We start from the raw sequence: 25,462 nt of genomic DNA on the forward strand, positions 1-25,462 counted from the left end.
CAATAAAAGGACATGTGAGCTTCAGAACATGACCACAAAGCAACTGTTAAAGGTGGCCTGGTCTGATTAATCATGTTTGACATGTAGATGGACAGGTGCATGTGCGTTGATACAGGGGAAAGAGATGACACCAGTCCACACTATGGGAAGAAGGCAAACTGGTGGAGGCTTAAAAGGATCTGCTACTGACAGCTTGGTGCCAGATACCACAGCATACTTTCAGAGGTCTAATGGAGTCCATGCCTACATGGGTCAGGGCTGTTTTGGCAGAAAAAGAGGAACCTACTCAATATTAGGTAAAATATTATGACTGATCAGTGTATGTATAAAAAAAAAAAAAACAAACAAACCACAAATGCATTCTGGACCATTGTAGATGGGGTAAAACCTTATGAATGTTGGAGCACAAACGAGTTTGTATATAAACATACATTATGATCTGGAAGTCTGCATAGTAAATGATATACTCTGATAGCATGTTCATTTATTTACAAATCACACTTTTCCCAGGAAGTATAAAAGATTACAAAATTTATTTAGCTTAGTTTTACAAGATGCACTTATAAAACTTGTACACAATATGATTACCAACAGAAGGAATACTCCACTTCATTTATTCCATAAATACGCTTGTCACCATCTTTATCAGAGGCTTCAGACCTCTAAGGTGACTCTCCGTTATAAAATTAGCTTTGTTTGCAGGCCACATGATAACTGAACCACCTTATTATACATTCCATAAATCACTACAATCTGCCTTACCCCATAATATACAATTTGTTTAGAGCCTTAATGAAGTGTGCCTACACATTACCAGTTATCCAGAATGTATTTCTTTTTTTTTTTTTGTTCCATCAGGAAGATCAAACATTAATCCAACAAGCAAAAATAAATAGCACAACTGAATCAACGTGATAGTCAAATGTCCCATATTTTGTTTATTAAATTGGTTTACTACTTTAGACAGAATCTCTTATTAAGCAACTACTGGTCTCAGAGGCCTTTAACAGAAGCAGGTTCAGCTGCCACAGAGGTATCATGGGAGTCAGGAATTGGAGGCTTCCACCCAAGGCTTCATGGCATGTTCTTATAACACAAAAAAAAAAATGGATCGTTCTATCTGAATCTTGTTTTGTTCTGAAACTCCCTTTGGGAGGAAAGTGTTGGAGGAAGGGCCTCTAGGTTGCTTCATGGCTGAATATGATTTGGAGAACACTTTATACTGCCTGAATACTTGTTCTAGATGTGACACAGTCAGGTGGCCACCTTTTTCAGAGGGAGATCAGCAATGGCAGTCAACAGGTTTGCTTTAATAGGAAATTATCTAACTACAGACAATGAAGCCTATTGTCACTTTGGAATTTCATACAGTGCACTTTTTTTTTTTTTAGGGAATGCAGTGGTAAGCTCTCAAATGGACACTTTTCATTGCACACGTTTACAGCAATGCTGAAAAATAAATGAATATTTAACTATAAGTGCCTTTTTCATAGAAACAAGAAGCACGTGTGTACTGTGGCTGAACATTGGCCAAGCTAGGGAATTATGGTGGGTAACAATGGTGCACAGCCAAAAGAAGCCAGCTATATTTTTCTGCAGATAGGTTCTTACCTGCAGCAAGGCTATTACATTGTCATAATGGAAGAACCAGTCATTCAGAGCTTACATCAATCAATGAGGCAATTGGAAAGCTATCTGAGATGCACGTACCACCAGTGGAAAGAGGGCACCCATGTTATATTTTTGACAGTTTACATTGCTGGGAAATAGGAAAAGGAAAGAAATTGTGACTACTGCATGGGTCCCTATAACCACCACTGATCAGAAGAGCATGTTTTCATTTTAAACAGTGGGCCATTTGATGCCCATGCTCTGGAGAGACAGACTGAACTGTCCTTTAAAATGACATTTCAGAAAAGAATTAAAGGATGGTCATGATTAGCAACTTCAAAGCAAACCTGTGAACTCAAATAAGGGAGCTGCCATTGCTGAATACATTTCAAAGCTTCAGACTTTAGAGCAGGAAGAATGCTGCGCAAGAAGTTCTGCTGGACACTTGCCTCCCACATTCAGTGACCATGTAGACCTCAACCATAGAGAGTGATTGACTCGAGATCAAGATTCTCCACCTCTCTGACTGCATATTTGCTTCAGGTCAAGAATGAAGTATTGAAGCAACAATAAGGCCAATAGGCCTGAAGCTTGTACCATGTATACTGAAGACACAATGCCTGCTCTATTTCCACTGAGTGTTTCTCTTCAGAGAGTCCTTCTTACTGTTTTGTTCTAAAACCACTGAAAATTATTCTTTCACTTTCTACATGGAGCAACTGCCATAACTCCTCTCATCATCAGTCAAATGCCTAAACTTATTAACTGCAATACACTAGCATATATATTCCTCCAGTCCTGTCACACAGGAATGTATGGGCACCTATGATCCACATGGTAGAAAATCTGAGCTTACAACAGAGTGAGAAATGTTGTGGAACTGCATACAGCTTTTTAACTAGCAGATATTCGGTCTGTACGCATATCAGCTTGGTGACAGATAATGTAAAAAAAATGCAACAATTGCAATTAAATTAACATGATCTTAGTTTAAGGAATATTTTGGCAATTTATAACATCAGTTCACAATTTTCAGAATTTCTCAATGCCATTATGAACTTCAAATGCCTTTAGTCCCATTATATACTGAAACATTCATGGTACTTGTGAGCTGGTAGACAACCTAGGCACAAGCACCCTGGACATGTTTTTTTTTTTGTGACAGGCACCTTGCGTCTCATTAGAATAAATCTTTTGAAAACAGTTAAAAAAACATTATATTTGTAAATGTTTCTTGAATCCCTCTAAAAATAGGGGTTGTGTGTGTGTTTCACTGGAAGCACACTGCTTTGGCTCTGCTATGCAGAGACATACAAAGCAGCATGCTGGAGCTGACAGGGGAGAGATCTGTATTGTTTACATACAGGTCTCTCCCGCATCAGAAATCCTTGGAGCTCGCGGTGTGCCAGCGGGGAATCACCAGCCGGGACCCGGTGATTGACAGCCGAGGCCGCAAATGGCGGCACGGGTAGGGCGCACACATGCCCCCTACCGGTAACTGCAAAATCACGTATATATACACGTGATTTTGCACAGCCGTGCCACCCTGTATTTCTGCTATTGGACGGCATGAGAGCAGTTATTTATTGGCCAAATCTGTTACAGATCAGGCCATTCTGAAACTGAACATGAGTAAGACAATTTGCTTGTCTACGGGACATAAAAAAAAAAAGTGCTCAATGGAAGTCAAGGTGTTTGCCATACTGCTGCGTTTGTTGGGCTTTGCATAACTGACACAAGCCTTCCATGCTGCATTTGGGCTGCACCTTCTATTGATTCGTATTGCTTCCCTGGGTTCACCTGCCAGAAAAGCTTTTTCAGCAGAGGCAGAACTCATCCCAAATAACACAGCTATTAGACTCTCAACAGAGCCTTATATTAAGCTTAGACCAGGATTACTGAGATTTTAAGGGGACATGTTGAAAAAGGCAGTCCTCTGTCACACCAACTTATTTATCAAAGTGTTTCTGCTAAACAGAACTACGGGCCTGATCTTTTGAAGGATCACAGTACAGAACATTCTTCCCTTTCCTTCCCAGCAACAAATGGGTTTCTACCTTTCTGAACAGAAGACACTGTTTAGTTGCTTGGAAAGAAAGTAAACTGGTCTTTAGGCACAGTTTACAAATGAGGCCTAAAGGCATTCTGTCACCAATGGACAAGGATCATCGGCGAAAGGAAAAAGCACCGCTTACCGATCCTGTGCATGAATATGTGGATAAGTGTTACCCTCTGTGACCAAGCCCTGGTGTATGGGCGAAACATGTCAGGGGGCCTGACTGGAGCGGCACTGGCTGAGGCCACACTCATCCACATATTCATGCACCGGGTCGGTGTGCGGTGCTTTTTCCTTTCTTGGATGATGCTTCTACAATCCTGGATGGTGTACAGGCCCCTGTTCCCTTTACTGCAACTGGCAGGGAGATCCTTATCTCGGCATAGAGCAGTTCTTCAAGTTCTACCTAGACCACTGGACAAGGAGCTTTACTTAAGAAGCCACAAGTTCCTGTGATGAACATTCTTAACTTTTTCTACACTGAGTTGACTTTAACCATATTTAGGAACAGAAAAATAATAATCTGCACATGACTGAAGTGGGGAAAACAAGTTTAATTTAAGGGCTGTGAAAATGGCTCTATCTGTAAAACACTACCAGCGTGTTTTGGATGTGTGTTTCCCCCCAAGACTGATACAGATAGAAATCACCCGAGCAGCAGACTTCGATCTCTGCCTGAACTGGTCTGCTGTAATAGATCTATGCTCACTGAACACTGAAAATAATCAGCATGTTGGAAGAATTTTACACCAAAAAAAAAAAAAACCATGACAGTTAATTTTCCTTACACATTTCAGTCACTGTACAGAGTTAAGTGGCAATGTAGAGAAGTCTGCTAGAATATACATTTTTATGCAAGATCCACTTTAGTCTTTTTATTTTTCTGACAGCCAGCTGTTGTGTTTATTGTCACAGGAGAGCTCTCTACTCTTCTAGATTCATCAATCAGAGGAAAAACCACTATGCGAATATACATTTCCTGCCTTTTTGTGATATCAACCAGAATACAATCTAAACTCAGCTGTTGAAACTATTATTTCTGTCTTTAACGTAAGCAGTTTTCAGATCAGTACTGTCAGGTTTTTCTAGGAGTGTGTGGAGTGCAGAGAAACTAGACAGTACAATCGCTAAACAATGATTCAAAGGAAGTAAAATATCACTTGGGTCCTTCATTGCCTGGGATCTGCATACATCAAACCCGTCATATTAAACAATTACTGCAATCATCTTTAAAATAACCAAATAATGACTGCCAAAGCTATTGCACAGCAATGAATAACCTTCCTCAAAAATTACAATAGGCCTTTTGTGTCAATCCCCATCAAGGTAAGAAGCTGAATGCCATACACTCTCACCATCCGAGCCGGAGTATTTAAACTGATACAGATCTGATGTGGACATGTAGAGAAGCATAACTTTTTAAGATACATGAGTGGGTGACAGTCAGTGCACCTGACCATGAAGACTTAAAGTGGAATTCCAGCCATAGCTTAACTAATTCTAAATCTACTCTCAACCCCCATTCTAAAGCTATTTTCTCTAACCCGGTAAAGAAGAGATCGCTATATTTACCTATACTGAAGCTGCTCCGGCCTGGTCCCAGGCTAAGCTGTAAGCAGCGGCTTCTGTGTAGAGCACAGGCAGCCGACAACAGATGCCCTATAGTAAGTCTATGGGTGACACCATCCCCTATTAGTTTCCTAGCTATTGTCGGCTTTCTTTCTACACAGAAGGCACCACTAGAGACCAGATACGAGGGGCTTTAGAAAAGCTAAGTACAGTGATTTTTTTCTTTACAGGGTTAGATAGAATAGCTTTAGAGTGGGGGTGGGAGTAGGTTTAGAGTAAGTCAAGTTATGACTGGAGTTCCACTTAAATTTTTTTGGAGGATCTGGTGGAATTGCTGAACCAAAAGGTTGATATTTTTGCAGAACATACCTATTCAGGAATTCTATGTTCTTACTAACATTACAAAATTTTATGACAAATTAGGCTGTACCTCTAAAATACAAATGAGAAGCACGTAATGACAATAATTTTCCTTGGGCTTGAACAAAGACAGCACAAGGAAAGAAAAAAAAAAAGAAAAAAACAAAAAAAGGGGGGGGGGGTGGCAAAATCCTTACCAACATCACTTCAACTCACAAAGTTGCATCACTTCAAGTCACAAGGTGCACTACCTCTTTATTGCATGTGAAACTGATATTAAGCCCTGCTGGTTTAGAACATAAAGAGGGTTTCCAAGAAAAATAAAAAATCTTTATTTGATTTTAACACCTCCATAGAGTAACAGAGGGGTCCTCCCTTAACACAACCCTGTTTTGTAGACAAAAAAGATGACCCATCAGACATAAGGTATAGAAGCAAACATAGTACTTTGTATCTTTACTTCTCTTGAAAATCCCCTTTAAGTGAAGAACACAAGAATATAAAAAGCCCTTAGGTTCCACGCCTCTGATTACCCAAGATATGTAGTATACACAAATTTTTTTTTCCTCCCTTACACTCCCACCTGCAAATCAGCCATTAGAAGGATGGCAGTTAAAATGTTCTTTGCATGCAGCACAAAACATTACAGTGATATATATTTTATTATATTATGGGAAAAAATCTGCTCTAGCAAAGGTTTTTAGATTAACCGATGTATATAAAAAAATAATGGAAAAGTCACATGACTAATGTTGCACATGACAGACACCACACTGGTCTGTGTCCATGCCAATGAGTCTCATATGAGCTATGCATCCCAGTGAGCGAGACTTGTTGATTTCCTAGTACCTGTTAAAATACGATTTTCATTCTGGAAAATAAACTTTATATAGAACTATATACATAAAAGAATGTGGTACTAATGTTAACGGATTCTAAAATACAAACAATCTACATTGTGAATACGTTGGCAAGGTGTTGTATATTTTGATCACACTAGACTGAGGCTATTTTCGGAAGGAATCTATTCCTAGTTTACTCTGGTTTTGCTTCTAGGAAACTGTTAAGGCATTTGATCTTGGCCTAGTTGATTAACCTGTATTACAATAGTTGGCAATGACAGATGAGGAATTTTATCAAGACTGGCCAATAGTTTATACATTAAAATTGGGACCCTTGAGGGAAACAGAAAATCATTTACAAAGCTCAGCTTTGCAAAGCGAAGCTCTTCTGACTTTTGTCTCTCCAGCAAAGCTCGCAAGCGTAATTTACAAAAAATCTCATCTTCTCAGAACGGCTTTAACCAGCTCCAAAGCATGCCGGCCTGCTGGAAGGGGACTGACTTTGCCATGGAAAATAACTTAAAAGGAAAATTCAAAAATAAATATCTAAGTGCCAAGTCCAGCAAGTGTTTTTCTGCTCCACCAATGAGCAAAGAAAAGCTTTTAGTCAATTCTGTTCCCACAGATGGTGAACCTGTCAATCTCAAGTAGGTCTTTGTTAGCCGATCTGTGTTTTAGCTCTGTGCCATCCTGTGTAATGTCCTTCTCTTCTCCATCTGGTGTAGTCAGGAACTGGTCAGGGTTACTCTGTACAAGAAGTGGCACGGTGGAATTCTGACGTGCAGGCTGGTTAGTGACGGATGTGCTGGGGGCATCATCTGTAGGGACTCCTAAAAATAAAAACACAATCTAGCTTATTCTTAAATGAAGGATAACTAATGCTCAACACGTGGTTCAAATTTCACTTACATTGCACATCCCAAATATTTTACAGTCAAGAAGGTGTGGAAAAGTCACCAGGTGGTTTAGAGTAAATTGTTAGGTATTTGACTGATATAAACGAGAAGTACCTAGATACAGTAAAGAATGATAGTCATTTACAGTCAAATTGGGGACGCCCATGTTTAGGCACCAGCAAAACCTTGTCTGATCCTACCTTGCTGAGCCTTCTTAATGGGCCAGGACTGATTTTTATGGCCATACAGGGGTAAATATGTAGTTTTATGTCTAGTTCTCTGTTTTTGGTTAGCGTTTTCTTTTGTAACCTGCAAGGCGTGTGGCTGGTATCACATGGTCCACACAGGTGTTAGAACCTGTGTTGGCATATTTGTCCTATTCATCACATTTTTAAGTTAAAAAAAAAAAACTTGAACACTTTAAAGGAAACCTGTCATGAGAGAAATGCAGAGGTTCCATCAAGGTGACCCCTTTCTGGAAATCCTATTTACCAGGCTGTTTGGATGACCCACTGCTTTTAACATTTGCTTCACCAACCCAGTATTGTAACACGTATTGGAGATAACAATGTCAGAGAAAAGGCACAGATCCTTATCTGCACAAGGGTTGGTATTTCTGTTCATTCAGTCCAAGTACAGCTGTCTGGCCGGGCAGAAGATCTTCCACAGCTAAGCAAAATGTACATGCCTGTAACTGAATAGTAAAAGGAGAAGCAGCAGACTAATGAGTTTACCTTCCTCTGCTCTCCCCTATCAGAAAATTCCTTTTGGGGACTGCAGCAATATGTGCTGCTTCTTCCCCTCCCAGTATGAGATCTGCTGTACAGGGACTTCAAGAGGCAGATACTAGGTCAAACTGAGGTCCTCACACTACTTGCATTTAATAAAAAATGCAATCAATGTTTTGTTATTTTGTTTTATTTGTGTTCTACCTGCCTGGAGTTCAGGAGGCTAACAGGAAGGCTATGGAGGTCTAGCATACATGTAAAATGCCGTAACTTGTGAGATGCCATAAAATAACGCCTCACCTTGGTTTGTTTTGGATTTGTTTTGAGCCTTTCTTGGTGTTTTTCCTGGTGTAGCCGTAGGAGGTGACTGGAACAGCTTATCTTCCATTTTGGCCTCCTTTACATACTGGCAGGACTTCCCAAGCAATAGGATACTGTTCAAGACTTTCAATGTTATCAGCCTAGTCAAAGATAAAGTGAGTAATTAAGCAAAGTGTGACAAAAGTACCTTATGCTAACAGGCTATTATAGAATATATATATATTTATTTTCACTGAGCATACATTCCACTGCACATGATAGGAGCTGGGAGTACACAAGGGGTAGTAGTGTTTAGGTGCGTCTTTTCAAGGAGACACTGGATTGCAGATGAGTCTTGAACTGACCATAATTAGCGCTCTACTCAATTTTTCAAAACAGCAAATACTTCCAGCATGTGCAACCAACATTCATCATGGTTATCCAACTTTGGTGTCCTTCAGTTTTCTGATGCACCTAAGCGTTCTTCCATAAATCTAAAAATATTGCCTGCACATCTATCAGAATCCCCCATGAACATGCTTTTTATATACCATCCTTTTGTTTGAAATCACTGCAGCTTATCAAACACAACAGAATATGAGAAATGAGGTGAACAGTGCAAAGTCACATGAGTTTGTTTACCTATAAAAGCACATTGTAGCTGTTTGCTAAATCTTATTGCAAAGGATTACAACATGGGTGTCCAATCTACGGCCTGGGCATGCCTGCAAGAATGCTGTGCAAGATTAGAAGCATGGCAGCTGGCAGGGACAAGCCGGAACGGGTACATATGGAGGGACACAGTGTATGGCATATATGCACAGTCCACAGTGGCTGGCACAGAATTCAGGATAAGGCACAGCTAAAGGGATGCCGTTTTAGTAAAAGCAGTGGTAACAGCGAATGCAGTAACTCCACATAGACCCAGGCAAGTAAATGCTGCATTAGGAAGAAAGGTCAGCCGCACACGGGAGGATAGATGAATATAGTGTGTATTTATTGATCCATAGGACACAGAAACCACCAGGACATAAATACAGGACTTGTTAACGCGTTTCACACGATCTTGTGCTTAATCATAACAAAGAAAACAACAAAAGTGCTGTCTTATATAGGTATTCGTTAATAAAGAACACCTGTCCTAATCAGCACTCCTGAATCCTGAGGGTAGTGTGACGATCGCGGCGTCAGACCCCAACCCTTCTCACCAAACTCATGACCGAAGGACTAGCCAATCTAAAACTGCACTGACAGGTGCGTAACAATGCCACGCCCAGCTGCACTCTGCACAAAGATTTTCCAGCTAATGGACCACAATCTGTGTACTTTCAGCTTGGGAGCGATTGTTACTGGGTCAGGTTAACTACGCAATTAACCCTTCACACTGCCACCCCCTTTTTTTGTACAGAGAGAGGAAACTCGGCAATATCAGCAATAACACTATGATGTTTGCAGAAGCATCGGTATACCACTGTCACTGCAGGCAGAAATATACCAAAGTTTAAAACACACAGACAGCAGCGCTCTTCAGAGGCAGGGATTCTTAGTTTGCATTACAGAGCTTTAGAAACAGCTCAACACTTTCAGAAAGTAAGATCTATTACTAAAAAGGTCAAAAGTGTGCAATAAAAATATTTACAGAAAAAGATGTAGCATGCATATATATATATATACACACACACACACACACACACACAGACATACACACAAACAAACACATACACACACACAAACAAACACATACATACACACACAAATACATACATACATACATACACAGAGGGCAATAGCACTGCAAAGAGATAACAGGAAGAAGTTTAAAGGGATAAAGTACTTGCCGTCAGCCTTGGTTTAAGTAGATCAGGTTTCAGAGCCAAAAGGATGCCTTATCTCCCAAAGTTAGTTCCAATGTTAAAAGGGAGAATCTTCAACTTAACTTAACTCAGCAGGGTGTCTCCTTAAAGCAGAAAGCCAATCGCCTCATTTGAGGAGGGGTGTTGGGGCGGAGACCCAAGCTAGAACCAAAAACTCTTGCAGTTGATGTCATGGTTCATAACTTATTCTCGGTGCATTCAGCAGCTTGGCCACTAGTAGAGTAATGTGAAGACGCATCTGCTGAACGGTTAGATATGAAATATGACATACCTGCTTGGATGGTTAAGGAGATATAATTTTCTGCTCTCCTGTATATACCAACTAGGGGGTGTAATATATCAGGCGACTTGTATTAAAGTGAGTTGTCCGAATATGTGCTCCATGTTTATGTAATTATGTCCTATTTGAAGATATAAAATTATATGGAAAAGTGAGTTTTTAAATGTAAGTCTGTTTTTACGACTACCTAGAATGTCTTTGAAGCTCAGTGAGGGCTTGGTTTATGGTTTTACGATCCCTTCTCCAGCAAGAGTCTCGCAGACATAGGGGCACCAGCTAGTGTGGGATTTATAACCATGACACCCTCCCAATGAGTTTGCTGCCTGTGATCTGCATAAACAGACCACATGTCACTCAACAGACAGGGAGAGGGGATGAGGAAAGCCGATTTGGAAGTAGAAATGATACAAGATGGAAGATCAATGCCCAAAATGGAGGTTTGCATCCATCTCTGTGCACGTTCGCTACAGGTACGCCTACTAATACATTGTCACAAGACATATAAAACCATTGTATCAAAAGTAGTGATCTCAAAGAACAACAAGAAAGGAAGAAAAGAAAAAAGGAAAGTGAAGTAAAATAAAAAGATAAACAAAGAAAGAGAAAAAGAAAAATGGATAAAGATAATTGTGAAAAAATTATGAAAAAATTATAAATGAAAAATAGAATAACAAACACAGATAAAAGTGAGTAAATATCCCAAGAAGAGATGGGCTAAGAAGCCACATTAAATGCTGCATGACTGTATCAAGGGTGTGGGCTGTGCCACCCAGATTTCCATTATATCCCCCCCCACAGCCTCCTCTCTACCTACCCAAACAAAACAGACCGAGGTTTCCAGGTGACAAATTCAAGGACAGTTCTTGAATGTCCGTAACGGATATTCACATACAGATGTAACAATCAAAGATTTTACAAACTAGTCTCACACTATGCGAGGTGGTTGCGGGTGAAAACATTGCAGCTGTTCCCGCACCTGAAACCACCTTTTGCACCATGCAATTTCCTAGCCACTGCGGGCCAAAAATAGAGCAGATACCTTTTTCCTGCATGAAATGCAGGCACAGCAGCCTATTCAAATGAATGGGCTGTCTTGCCCAAGAAAATGAAGCCCAAGAAAATCACACTGGTTTCAGCGTGGCCCCGGAAGGTCAAAAGGTTAATCACCCATGGATTACATAAAGCTAAAATGAAGGTACATACACTTTCCTTATTGATGTTAATACAGCTACAAAATGTTCTGGATAACTTTAGCAGTTACCGAATGAGAATGTATTTGTAGCCTGAAGTGGCTCTATAATACGGTTGTGTATCTATGTCCCAGGACAGTACAAAAAGGAATGTATATGTACATGCACTTACAGTGTAAAAGCTGCAGTCACACAGTAAAGAGTATGATGAGTAAAATCACTGGCTCTCATTTGACAATATTAAGTATACCATCAAGGAGAAAGAAAAAGACTTGTGTTGTATCTGATCATTATAAACTTACTGTACATATACATGCTGGACAGTGACTGTGTTTTACTGTCCCTCTCAAAATAACAGGCTCTGTATGTGGCTTGTCTTTTATCTCATCTGTTTAGTGGCATTGCTGACTGCATGCCTGATTACAGACAACCATTAGATTATTACCCCCCAAATCCTGCTCGTCCTGCACTCCAGAAGGGTTCAGGGCAATCCTGTGCATGCACCACATCATTTGGGGAGTGCAGCTGCAAGAACCAAAAAATAACAGTTGTCCCCACGACAACGTAAGAGGACGGTAGTGGCGAGGAACATGGTGTACAGCTGTGCATTGCAACACAAGATTGCTGAATTAACTCGGGGGCTGAGTACTTTATTAAGGATAGCCCAGTGAAACAGGTAAGTTGGGACTGAAAAAAAAAAAAAAAGAAAAAAGTGGGGTGACAGAGGTGCAAGTTTCTCTTTAAAGTAGAATTCTTTCCTAAACCTAACAGGTCCTAAAATGTCCCTCTTCCATCCCAACACCTATGCTGACCTGTGAAAACAATAGATGTATAAACTTCCCTATCTTTAGCCTGCTCCAGTCCGAGCATGTGACCCCACTGTGTCAGCCAGTGGCAGCTGCAGGGGAGAGGAGAGCGTACTCAAACAGGCTCCCATTATCCACCTGTTGGTGCTCCTGCCTCTCCCCTGCATCCGCCGCTGGCGGATACAGGGGAGCCGGATCATACGGCTAGACCGGAGTGGGCTGAAAATAGGTAAGTATATACATCTTTCTTACACAGGTTAGTCAGCATAAGTCTTAGGAGGGGGAAGGGAACATTTCTAAGATGAGTTAGGCTTAGCTAGAATTCGAATTTAATGAAAATATGTAAAAAAAAAAAAAATTAAAAAAATAAAAATACAAAATGTCAAAGTCTGATGCTAAAACCACAAAATTGTTATAACTTTTTTTCAAAAGAAGAGTGGAAACGCAGCAGGCAGTACGAGTAATGAAGGGGTTAATTCAGCTTGGCTGGTAATCTACAGTACAATAAACAGATTTCACCACACATACCAAAAAGCCTAATCTGAATCCTATGCAGAAAACGATAAATTAAAAACGTAAGGTGCATAAATTTGCAAATATGTGTAATTCATCCTCTAGTTTCAAGGTTCTTTTGCTAGTTTCTCTGAAAGTCCCAGACACTGCAATAAATTCACTATGCAAATCTCTGCACATTGCCAAAAGGAGTTCTTAGGACTCAAATAAAGCCATACACACCTGATATCTTCCATTTACTAAGGAATATTAGGCAACACTTCAGAAAAGGTAATCCAAGCCAGCGAAGCCAAGTATTACCATCTTAAAATGTACAGATTTAAGCACATCAACAGCAAAATAGCCATCTGTCAATAATACCATTTAATACAACACTTTAATAAAACAGACATATAGACATATTACTTAATCACAATAAAGAAATTCAATTGATTATGTTTTTAAGGCATAGAGTAGAGACTTGCAGATCATTCCTCTATTACCCTGTGTACAACTGAGCATCAGAAACTAGCACATCCAAGGCCCAAAACACAGACCAAATTACAGTATGGTATTCACATCCTCAATATTTTGCAGTGTTACAAACCCAATTCTTGGCCACTTCTTTTGTCAAATTTATTGAAAAGATGTCAGGCTGGACGGGCACCATTGGTGAACAGCACTTTACAAGTTTTGCCACAGATTCTGATAACAAAGTCACTCCAGATATAAGGACTTTGCTGGAATTTTCAAAGCACATTTTTCTTGGCATATAGTTTGAGGTTTTACTGAAGATAATTTTGAACCCTGATACAACAAAGAAGAGTCTAATAAAAGGTCAAATAATTTTCAAAAAACCTGCTCGACCAAACAGTTGAATTGTTATTTTATGGTAAAGGTTTGCTATGAAATTTGAAAATTCATGGTTGTCAATATGAAATTTAACATTACTCGATTACATACTGTATATCCTGAAGTGTTTTTATAAATATAAGTCTATAAAACATACTACCGTCCAACTGTCATTTAGTAATGGCAAGATAATAAATTTACAATTTCTATAAAATTGAAAACATATGAACACTCACTATTGTTAATACTGTATATATTTAATGAGATTCTAATACCAATTTGGTGATACAATCATATCAGTTGGATTTTATACCATTTCTGACAAGCTTTCAAAGGACAGTAAATATGGTTAATATCACCAGTTTTAACTTGTTACAGAACTGTGTGCAAAACTTGGGTTTCAAGTACACCGGCACGGTTCGATCAAACAGCACTGATGGAGCTACCTTCATGTTAGCTTGTGAAGCTGCTAATTACAGGTCAGCTAAAGGGGTGATCAGAGTTAAATGTTATGACAAATGTGTCAACCTTCTGAGCAATGTCTATTGGGATGATGTTTCTTTCAGCTGTCAAACCATGGAGCAAAGAGGCCCCTCCAAAGATTGTCATCTCTTGCCCATCGCTCACCCCTGCCTACAATCAACATATTGTAAGAAAAGTTGAAATTGAAATGCCACACCACTGTTAAGAAGACCAGATACAACTTTATTCCATTGAAGGTCAGGGGTATAGATTCAGAAGTAGCCAATGCGTTTCGGGGGGCGAAGTGCCCCCTTCATCAGAGCTTGAATGGCAATAAAAAGAACAGACCAGTAGTGAACTGAACCTACAGTGAAGGAAATAAGTATTTGATCCCCTGCTGATTTTGAATGTTTGCCCACTCACAAAGAAATTATCAGTCTAAAAATCAAATGGCATGTGTATTGTAACACTGAGAGATAGAATAGCAACAAAAAATTCAAAAGAAATGCATGTCTAACAAATTATGCAATGATTTGCATGTTCATGAGGGAAATAAGTATTTGATCCCCTATCATTCAGCAGGATTTCTGGCTACCAGGTGTCTTTCATACAAGTAACAAGCTGAGATTAGAAGCAATCTTCTAAATGGAGTGCTGCTAATCTCATTTTGTTACCTGTATAAAAGACACCTGTCCACAGAAGCAATCAAACAATCAGATTCCAAACTCTCCACCATAGCAAAGACCAAAGAGCTGTCCAAGGATGTCAGGGACAAGATTATAGACCTACACAAGGCTGGACTGGGCTACAAAACTATCGTCAAGCAGCTTGGTGAGAAGGTGACAACAGTTGGTGCAATCATTCGCAAAAGGAAGAAACACAAAACAACTGTCAGTCTCCTTAGGTCTGGTGCACCATGCAAGATCTCACCTCGTGGAGTGTCAATGATCATGAGAACAGTGTGGAATCATTCCAGAACTACATGTGAGGATCTTGTCGATGATCTCCAGACAGCTGGGACCACAGTCACCAAGAAAACAATTGGTAACACACTACGCCAATAAGGACTTAAATCCTGCAGTGCCTGCAAGGCCCCTCAGCTCAAGAAAGCACATGTCCAGGCCCATCTGAAGTTTGCCACTGAACATCTGAATGATGCAGTGGAGGACTGGTTGAAAGTGTTGTGGTCAGATGAGACCAAAATCGAGCTCTTTGGCATCAACTCAACTCTCCATGTTTAAAGGAGGAGGAATGCTGCTTATGACCCCAAAAACACCATCCCAACTGTCAAACATGGTGGTGGAAACATTCTGCTTTGGGGGTGTTTTTCTGCTAACGGGACAGGACAACTGCACCACATCAAAAGGGAAGATGGACGGGGCAATGTACCATCAAATCTTGGGTGAGAACCTTCTTCCCTCAGCCAGGGCATTGAAAATGGGTCGTGGATGGGTGTTCCAGCATGACAATGACCCAAAACACACGGCCAAGGCAACAAAGGAGTGGCTCAAGAAGAAGCCTGTTAAGGTCCTGGAGTGGTCTATCCAGTCTCCAGACCTTAATCAGATTGAAAATCTGTGGAGTGAGCTGAAAGATCGAGTTGCCAAACGTCAGCCACCAAACCTTAATGACTTGAAGAGGATCTGCCAAGAGGAGTGGGCCAAAATCCCTCCTGAGATGTGTGCAAACCTGGTGGCCAACTTCAGGAAACGTCTGACCTCTGTGATTGCCAACAAGGGATTTTCCACCAAGAACTAAGTCATGTTTTGTGAAGGGGATCAAATACTTATTTCCCTAAAGAACATGCAAATCAGTGCATCATTTGGTAGACATGCATTTCTTTTGAATTTTGTGTTGCTATTCTGTCTCTCAGTGTTACAATACACCTACCATTCGATTTTTAGACTGATCATTTCTTTGTGAGTGGGCAATCATTCAAAATCAGCAGGGGATCAAATACTTATTTCCTTCATTGTACAATGGTAGGTATTCCAGTGTGAATTAAAAGCAAAGGCCTAAATCAGCAGTAGTTTGGCTGTACAATCAACATATTGGAGGCTTCAATCTTTCAGACATGCTTGTACACAAAGTACAAGACCCTAGCCAAGTAAAAACGACTGTACTTCCCACTGTTAGGATACATCCTTGACTTGTGAATCACAAATTCCTGGCTGGTGTACAAGAAGTACTGTGGCCTACTGAACAAGAATCCAGGGTTCCTGAAAGCTTTCACCTTGCAGTCACCCACAGTTTGAAGCTACTCAACAAGCCAGCATCAAAAGTTGCCCAACCATTATCCTCCTCTCCACCACAGATGTCATCCCAAAAGAGACACTACACCACAAGACCCTGCCAGTCCTAATGTGATGGGCATTATGAAAACTGTGGACAGGTATTTGACACCTTAATCTGAAAAGGCAGTGGTGGAGTTAACCATTATGCGTCGAGGTGGAAATGTCAGAACTGCAATTTTTTTTCTGTGTTTGGACACGCATTAACAATGCTGTTAAGAAAATCTGATTTGGTTCTTCAAAAGTTTGTATTTTGTGTGACTTCTTCCCGATTGTTTTTTTGGTAAACGTATTAAAATTACATCTTGACCACCTTGAAACTGTGGAGTCAAAAACGGGGAGAAAAAAAATTATTGTTTTCATTATTGCCCCTTGGAAATTTTTTTAAATCTTTTTTTTCTTAGTGAGGATGTCAAAGCAAAGGGTAGTTATAGCTTTGGCTGTTTGTCACCGCCATGCTGGAGGGTATGTTTTTCCAGTTTTAAGCCTCCTGCAGAATAAGCCACCATTCATACCTGAGCATTTACTGCTTGTTTCCCTATACTCCACAATGCATAATCTCATTCTTTCCAATTGTGCCTATTCACTTGTACACTCAGCCATACACAAGCTTTTTACTGAGTGTTTTCAGGTGTTTTTGATCCCATAGACTTTAATGGGAATGCCTGTAATACGCAATACTTTTTACACCTAAGGAAATGCTCTCCACCCCTTGCCCAGGCCAAGAAAAACGCCTGAAGCTTAATATATGTGCAAAAATGCCTGTAATATGCTGAAAAAAAATGCTTGAAATATGAATAGGAATATGCTGTGCTCCAACTTTCAGGACTACATCTCATAGTAGGTATGGTGTTTTCAGAGTGAAGAATAGCATTGGATGGTGTTTTACAAATATTAAAAGGTTTAATTTTGGTCTCATGAAACTCCCACTTGACTGTCAACAAAGTTCACAAGGAATTCATAGAGGGTTTTCACCAAAATGTCTTTTTTTAATCCTTCAATAAATTCCAGGTAGTAATGGACCTGTGGATGGTTTTCTCAACTCAGCCATATGCCTCCCCAGCTCTTTTAGCTCAAGGTAGCATTGAGTTTTTGGTCACTTCTCTGATTAATGTCCTCCTTACCAGGACACTAAGCTTTGGCTTTCAGCCTTCTGTAGGCATGGATGTCTTATGGGCTTTCCATTTTTATTAACTGGTTTAATGGCGCTTGTGAGACTAATCAGAATTTGGGACTATTTTTTAATGCACGCTGATCGGTGCTTCTCTAGACCCTTAACCAGGACTTGTTTTGATATGTCCTTAGACTTCATTATGATGCTTGTTTAGATCTATTCTTTAAAACCATGGATCCTTTCAAACACAGGTCAACTACAAATTATTTTGGGACTTCTAAAGCCAAGTATTTACATCAGATTTTATTTATAGCAAAGGGATGAATGCAAAATGGTTTTTATTTTTACGATGAACTAGGTAGACATTTTTTTCACATTCACAATATGGACCAATATGCATAATTCTGTAATGCAAAATAAATGAACAGCCGAAAGGGGAAGCAGATGAGAGTTCAACAGTCAGCAGTGCTAGACCGTGCCTTCTAGGGTACAGCACCATTAATAGTTATAGTAAAGTGGTCCAAAGTGAAATAAAAACTCTCCACTAAAAACTCCAGTGGAGCTGCCCCTTGGATGAAGGTATTTTTAAATATGGTAGCACAATCTGTTTTTATACAAAATTCCTTTACTCCCTGTATACACTCTGTAGCATTATGAATGGGAGAGTCAATAGCTTGGAACAACCATATGCATAGCAGATATAAAATATGTATTTATGCTTAATCTAAGTCAATGATTAATGAATCAAGGAGAAGAATGCCAGCCACAAAGCATTCACATTATAAAGCAAACAATGTTTATCTAAAGTTTAAAGAAAACCCACTGAGACAGTTTTTGTGATCTAAGAACACTAGGAGAAGCATGTCCATTATGAAATCTTTCAGAAACTTTGCATGAAATACTAAAGAACTGACAGAAAACCTCCATGTTTGCCCACATACTGGGGCCTAAGCACTATGTTAAATGGAAACAACTGACTGGTGCTGTTTTTCCCTAGTTAAATGTTACTACCAGTGCACTATCTTTAGCAAACCACCCATCCCAGTGCTGAGTATTTCTCATAGGTCATGCTTACCAGAAGGGTGATCTTTGTTGTGTAGGCTGCAAGGCACAACACTGCATGGCAGGGTGCACTGCACAACAAGCTTCCCAGTTCATACAATTCACCCTCTAAAAATGCAAACCCCTAACTCCATACTACTAAATGGTAATCCGGTCCACAAGCCTGTTAACAAATTACCGGACCATTTGCTACACGTGTGTATGGGAATGGAAGGATTTGGTAGTTGACAGTGAAAATCTCAGTGGGACCAGGGCTCAGGTAAGCATAGCTTATAAGAAAACATTGAGAGGCTCAGTCAGCTAAAGACAGCTCATTAAACCCTTTAAACAAGTATGTTTACTAGCAAAAGTATGATGAAATGCTTACCCAAAGTAAAAGAGAACCACACAGGCGTATGCCAGGACACCTTGCACCTTAACTGAGCTGGTAACCACTCTGATTAACTGGAAAGAGAAAAACACCTTCCTTTTATTTTTACTGCACATACAAAATCTGTCATCTACTTATCAAATCAACAATAAAACATTATGAAAACTGCACTGTGGCATGGTATTAGCACTTTTGTCTAACAGCACCTTGGTTCCCAAAATTGAGTTTGTTTTTCCTATGCTTGTGTGGGTGTTTCTGGATACTCTGATTTTCTCTGACAGCTTAAAAACCATACTGGAAGATATCCTGGCATCTGACCCATCAACCCTGGTGTACGTGCCTTTAGGTTTGTTGTAGTAATATCAGGCTGTGGCCTCCTTGGAAGAAGGGATGATATGTATGGTTCACTGCACTCTAATCAGCTATGCTGCGTTAATATTAAGTAGTTAATGAGTAACTATGTCAGAGAAAATGAAGGGACAAGTATGTACAGCATGACTGTTAGGAAAAAAGAAAAAACAGATGCCGAGGTTCCAATAGAAAATATGTAATAAGTAACACATAAAAGCAACACATCAAACAAAAGTATTTCAAAATGTTCATTCTCCATACTTGGTTTACTTTAAGAAGGCAAAAAGCAATAAGCAGAGTGCAGTAATCCAGAGCAGACAATTAGAAATCATCTTTCACTGACCTGACCTTGGTACACTAAAATGGGATTAAGGGCTATGCTATCAATGTCTTATTGCATAAGCTTGAGGTGCCCCCCCCCCGCCCCCCTTCAAACAAAGTGTGTTTGCATCCTAATGAATGTAGTCCAGGGCATAATTAATATTTATATATGTTTAGGCTCTAATTATTGCAGCAGAAGCTAATTAGGTGTCTAATGTAATTAAATGTACAGACATTGTAGACACAAATGAATGCCCAGGCTACTTATTAGCGTGCGATTTGCCACAGGCGGTAACAAAACTCTGGAGTTCTACCTAATGAAACCTTACACAAGTCTGCCTGAGTGATTGCACTCCCATCTTCTTGTTTCAGACCTGTTATATCTCGTGTTTTCTTTTGCTCGTGGCATGTTAAATTTAATTTAAATGCATGCTAATGATTGCTGTCTGGTCTTTGTACAACACACCAGTCTCACATATTAATACTTACAAGCACTGCAAGAGGGAGAGGAATAAAGCCCATACGCCTGGAGACAGAATCACTATAGTCAGTGTAAGCCTGGAACAAAATAAAGAGGCGTAAGTCTGAACGGTGTAACCTTGTGAAGTTTATATATTATTTCAAGTGACAAAGTGGAAATACATATGAATGATGATGAATACAACTCTGAAGGCATCTCACTCTGCTTATGCTAATATACATAAAGTTGATAAACTTTGATTTCAGCCTATTTTTAACAAAGAAATCAGGCAAACTGACATCTTATATCCAAAAAAGATTCAAGTATCTTATCTGACGCAACCTGGAGACTAATCAGCATAATGCATTACGCAGACTCACATAAAATTCCTTCCTTATTACTTGTTCTGGACGCCGAAAAGGCTTTTGATAGGATACACTAGACATACATGTTCTAAGTACTGCATACATTTGGATTTTCAGGAATTATTATTAATGCTATTTCAGCACTTTACTCAAATCCTTCCGCCCAAGTCTATGTATCTAACATGCTATCCAAACCATTCTTAATTATGACAGGTACCAGACAAGGATGCCCATTGTCTCCACTAATTGATAAATTGAACCTCTTGCTGACACTAGAAGACACAATCCAGATATACATGGCTTCTATATAGGTAAAAACCACCACAAAATAACGCTCTTTGCAGATGACATCATTTTAATACTAACTAATCCCTCTACATCTTTAGCAGCAATTCAACAAACTCTCATACAATTCAGTAATATTTCATAATATAAAATTAATGCATCCAAATCTAATATCCTAAATCTAGGTGTAGGTCACATTCTAAAAATGCACCTCCAAAACAAAATTTCCCTACATCTGGGAAAATGAAGCCATTCCTCATCTTGGAATATTGTTGACAAACAAAACCTCGGAACTAGACCTAGGAACTCTCAATTATTCTAAATTCACTCCAAAAATTCAAACCCACCTTAATCAAATGGCTAAACATGAACTATCTTGGTCGGGAAGACTGGCCGCATTTAAAATGTTCATATTGCCACAGATTTTATATCTATTTAGATCAATTCTAATCCCAATTAAATCTCCATATCTAACAAAATTACAATCTATGCTTAAAAAATGTGACCTAGAAGCTCACATAATATATTAATCAAACACAAAAAAAAATAGGAGGAATGGGATTTGTTGACATTAGGGACTATCACAAAGCATCATTATTAGACCAACTTAAACATTGGTTTATAATGGAAGATGATACAAAGTGGGGTGACAATGAAAAAAATCTAGCCTCTACAACAGATTTAAGCACCATACTACTAGCGAGCTTGTGGCAAAGGATTCCCACTAGTAAAACACCACCAACTATACAAGCCTCAATTGAAGCCTGGAATACTTAAGCTCCATGCCTATAGATCCTCTCCAAATAAGTCCTCTTCCTATACCTATAACAGCCTTAGAAGTTGTAATGCCTAGCATAGATATCTTTAATTGGAAACATAATGGCATATGCACAATACAAGATATTTGTGTTACAAACGATATCAAAAATTTAATTCCTTATGAAAGTTTAACCTCCGCCCTTCTGAAAAATCAACCTATACACACATCAGTCGTTGCCTATTGAAACATCCAGTAAAAACAATATATATACCCAAAGTATCTTTACAGTTCTATAGCTCCACAACTCCTAAATCAGGTGGCTTAACCCTATTTTATAACCTTCTACAATGTAAATCAGAATTTAAAAAGACTACTCCCTTGATCAAGTGGGAAAAAGACTTAGAGACTGAAATCTCTAATGAGCAGTGGGAATGTGCATTCGGGAATGTGTTTTCAGCTACTAGATGTGTTAACCTTTGGGACCCAACGCACAAAATTTCCACAAGATGGTGTCTAACTCCTTACCAAATGGCCAAATTCTCAAAACATAGTCCTCAATGTTGGGGAAACTGAGGTCAGATTGCTACTCTATTATATATATTATGGACATGTAAAATATTAGAAGCTATTGCTAGAAAGTCTTCCACATGATATCGGAAATAACTGGGATATTAAAACAACCAGATCCTGCCCTAGCCATTTTAAATATAAATACATATCTGATCAATTATCGACGCTTAGTGACACATATTCTTCTAGCATCAAGACTTACCATTACTAGACACTGGAAAAAAGACTTTGCCCCTTCTCTAAAAGAAGTCATTGAGCTAGTCCAGACCCACTTCAACTATGAGAAATCTTTAGCTTACCTAAACGATAGAATTACTAAATTTGACAAAGCTTGGAAACCCCGGTCTGACTGGTTCAGAACTGTAACCCAAGATATTATGTTTAAGCTTTTTTTTTGGATACTATAAATTTATTTTGTGGAACTAGTAGGACTGTTAGGAATTATTCAATAATTCCTTTTTTGCTAAACTTTACAGCAACACCTGTACTGTGATATTGTGTAGCTTTTCACTCTATTTTGTTTTTGTTTTTTTTCGTTGTAACTATATTTGTAAAACCAAATAAAAATTTATAATGGAAAAAAAAAAGATTCAAGTATCTCCTATGAAAGTGAGAAACACAGTACGTATTGGGAATATTGATTTTAAAGGGGACCTAAACCTTAACATTTTTTTGTGTTGTGTTTATGTAAAAAATGACATTTAAACATTTCTAATACCAAACTCCGGCCTCAGGCTCAGTGGCTAAAGGTTCCTGCTGCAGCTTAGGGGTTACCTGGACAGTGCCACCGGTTAACCAGATAAAGATTTGTACATTCTCCACATATTGACTAATCTGTATACCTGCTAAGTATTCTACGTGATATATTCACGTTATAGGCAGCAACAAAGAGTTGTTTTCAGCCAGAACTTACAACTAAGAGTTTCATAGGGATTTGAGGCACAGCAAAGTGCAATCAACATACAGTACTGCTTAGCAAGAAGCAGAGTATGTAATGGGAAATTACCGCTGGCACTATGTACATGTACAAATACATTAAACTAAATGATGATAGTTAAGCGCTGCCTAATCATAAATTCACAAACATATACATAGTGTCTTATTATGCAATAACTCTTCTCAAAGTCCATAAACTGTGCATAACCGTGAAATCTTTTAGGGCTAATTCACATTAGAAGCAGCTCAGTGTGCATTATTTCTGCATTGAAAATGCATTCACAGTGTTTTCCATGTATTCCGATGGCCCTGGTTCACACTAGTGCAGGCAGTTCCAGTCCAATTCCGATGCAGAAAAAAAAAAAAAGTAGAACATGTTGCATTTTTTCTGCACAGAACCATACTGGAACATGGCAAACTGCATCAAAAATGCACCAAAACTACATGTGGTGTGAACTGTATGCAAAAACATATCCGAGTGCATTTTTGTAGTGTGAACTGTCCCTTAAACTGTGTCTGTGCTGTATTCTTCTTAAAAGTGCTAACACACACACACACACACACACAGTGCTCCCCACCGGTGATCCCCCTCACTCACCGACTTGAGTGGACTCTTAGGTTTAGATAAGCATCTGGTGAGCTTAGTAGGAAGGTCCTGGTATAGCTGGTACTTGTAGTCCTACTTGATGTGGATGTACTTATTCACGAGATGATCGATTTCAGTGATCATAAGATTCAGGTGCTCATAGGGAATAAAGAAAATAGCGCAATTCCATATATTTAAAATTACCAAATAAAATAAATGTATTGCACTCGCATGATAAAAAGAAATACCAAACATAAAACCTGTCAAACTGGAAACGGCGCACTAGCATGCGCTCCACCGACCGGAAACATCACTATGGCTCTCGTGATGCGTTTCACTGGTGCGCCGCTTCCGGTTTGACAGTTTTTTTAATGTTTGGTATTTCTGATCACGCGAGTTTAATGCATTTATTTTGTTAATTTTAAATAAACAGAAATTATGCTATTTGGCCACTTTCTTCATTCCCTAGGAGTACCTAAATCTTATGACCACTGAAATCGATCATCTCCATGAATAAGGAGTATATCCACATGAAGAAGGAGGACTACAAGTACCAGCTATACCGGGACCTTCCCACTAAGCTGTTCTCTAAACCTAAGAGTCCAATCAAGTCGGTGAGTGGGGAGATCACCAGTGGGGAGCACAGTCTGTTTCGTAGCACTTTTAAGAAGAATCCTGCACAGACACAGTTTAAAAGATTTCACGGTTATACACAGTTTATGGACTTTGAGAAGAGTTATTGCATAATAAGACACTATGTATATGTTTGTGAATTTATGATTAGGTAGTGCTTAACTACCATCATTGATTAGTTTTATGAGGGTCAGCATCCTATGTAGTAGCAGCAGCCTTCTGTTGACTATTTATTTATGCTTTTGATTTAATAAATTTTTTTTGGATGTTCACTTGGTTTATTTTTGAGTCGCTTATTGAGGTATACGAATATATTTTGGTGCACACAGTCACGTAATAATTTATACCCAAGCACAGGTTATAAGGTTGTTTTCTAGTATGTGCAAATACATTACCTTTTAAAAGCCACAGCTTTTTTTCAATTGTTTAGTAATTATTTGGTTAATATGTAAAATCTATTTTATGATTAGTCTAATTTATACGCCATTCTCAACCTTTTTACTTCAGAGGAACTCTAAATAATTATAAAGTCTTGGGGAAACCCTGCTAAAACCAAATTGGTAGCCAGTGGGAAAAAAAAATGCCCCTACAATGGTGAACATTGGGAAGACTGTCCCTCACATGGGTGGCCAGTGTGAAGAATTCCCCTTACATTGGTGGCCAGTGGGGAAAAAAATCCCCTAACAATGGTGGTCATTGAGAAATATGTCCCTTACACTGGTGTCCAGTGTAGAGAATGCCCCTTACATTGATGGTCAGTGAAAAAATATTCTTTACATTAGTGGCCAGTGTGAAGAATGCCCCTTACATTGGTGGCCAGTGGGAAAAAAAAGCCCCTAACCATGGTGGTCATTGAAAAAAATGTCCCTTACACTGGTGTCCAGTGTAAAGAATGCCCCTTACATTGATGGTCAGTGAAAAAAAAAATTCCTTACATTAGTGGCCAGTGTGAAGAATGCCCCTTACGCTGGTGGTCAGTGGGAAAAAAATGCCATTTACATTGGAGGCCAGTGGGAAGATTGTCCCTGTTGCAGACAGCT

General features: G+C 39.2%; 1 protein-coding gene across 1 annotated transcript in view; it reads right to left on the reverse strand.

The window, feature by feature from the left end:
• Positions 1 to 514: 514 nt before the first annotated feature.
• The window catches only part of TAPT1 (transmembrane anterior posterior transformation 1), a 113,604-nt gene continuing 88,656 nt past the window's right edge, over positions 515 to 25,462 (reverse strand). Inside the window, exons 11-14 of the mRNA XM_089677445.1 lie at positions 20,317 to 20,385; positions 19,153 to 19,229; positions 8,363 to 8,523; positions 515 to 7,268 (exon numbers count right to left, since the gene is read on the reverse strand). Coding sequence (XP_089533571.1) covers positions 7,042 to 7,268; positions 8,363 to 8,523; positions 19,153 to 19,229; positions 20,317 to 20,385 — 534 coding nt within the window. The 3' untranslated portion in view covers positions 515 to 7,041. The remainder of the gene's footprint in view (positions 7,269 to 8,362; positions 8,524 to 19,152; positions 19,230 to 20,316; positions 20,386 to 25,462) is intronic.

Source organism: Staurois parvus, unplaced genomic scaffold (genome assembly GCF_062004578.1).
Source record: "Staurois parvus isolate SC_StPar_1 unplaced genomic scaffold, SC_StPar_1.0 ptg000186l, whole genome shotgun sequence".
NCBI classification, from domain to species: domain Eukaryota; kingdom Metazoa; phylum Chordata; class Amphibia; order Anura; family Ranidae; genus Staurois; species Staurois parvus.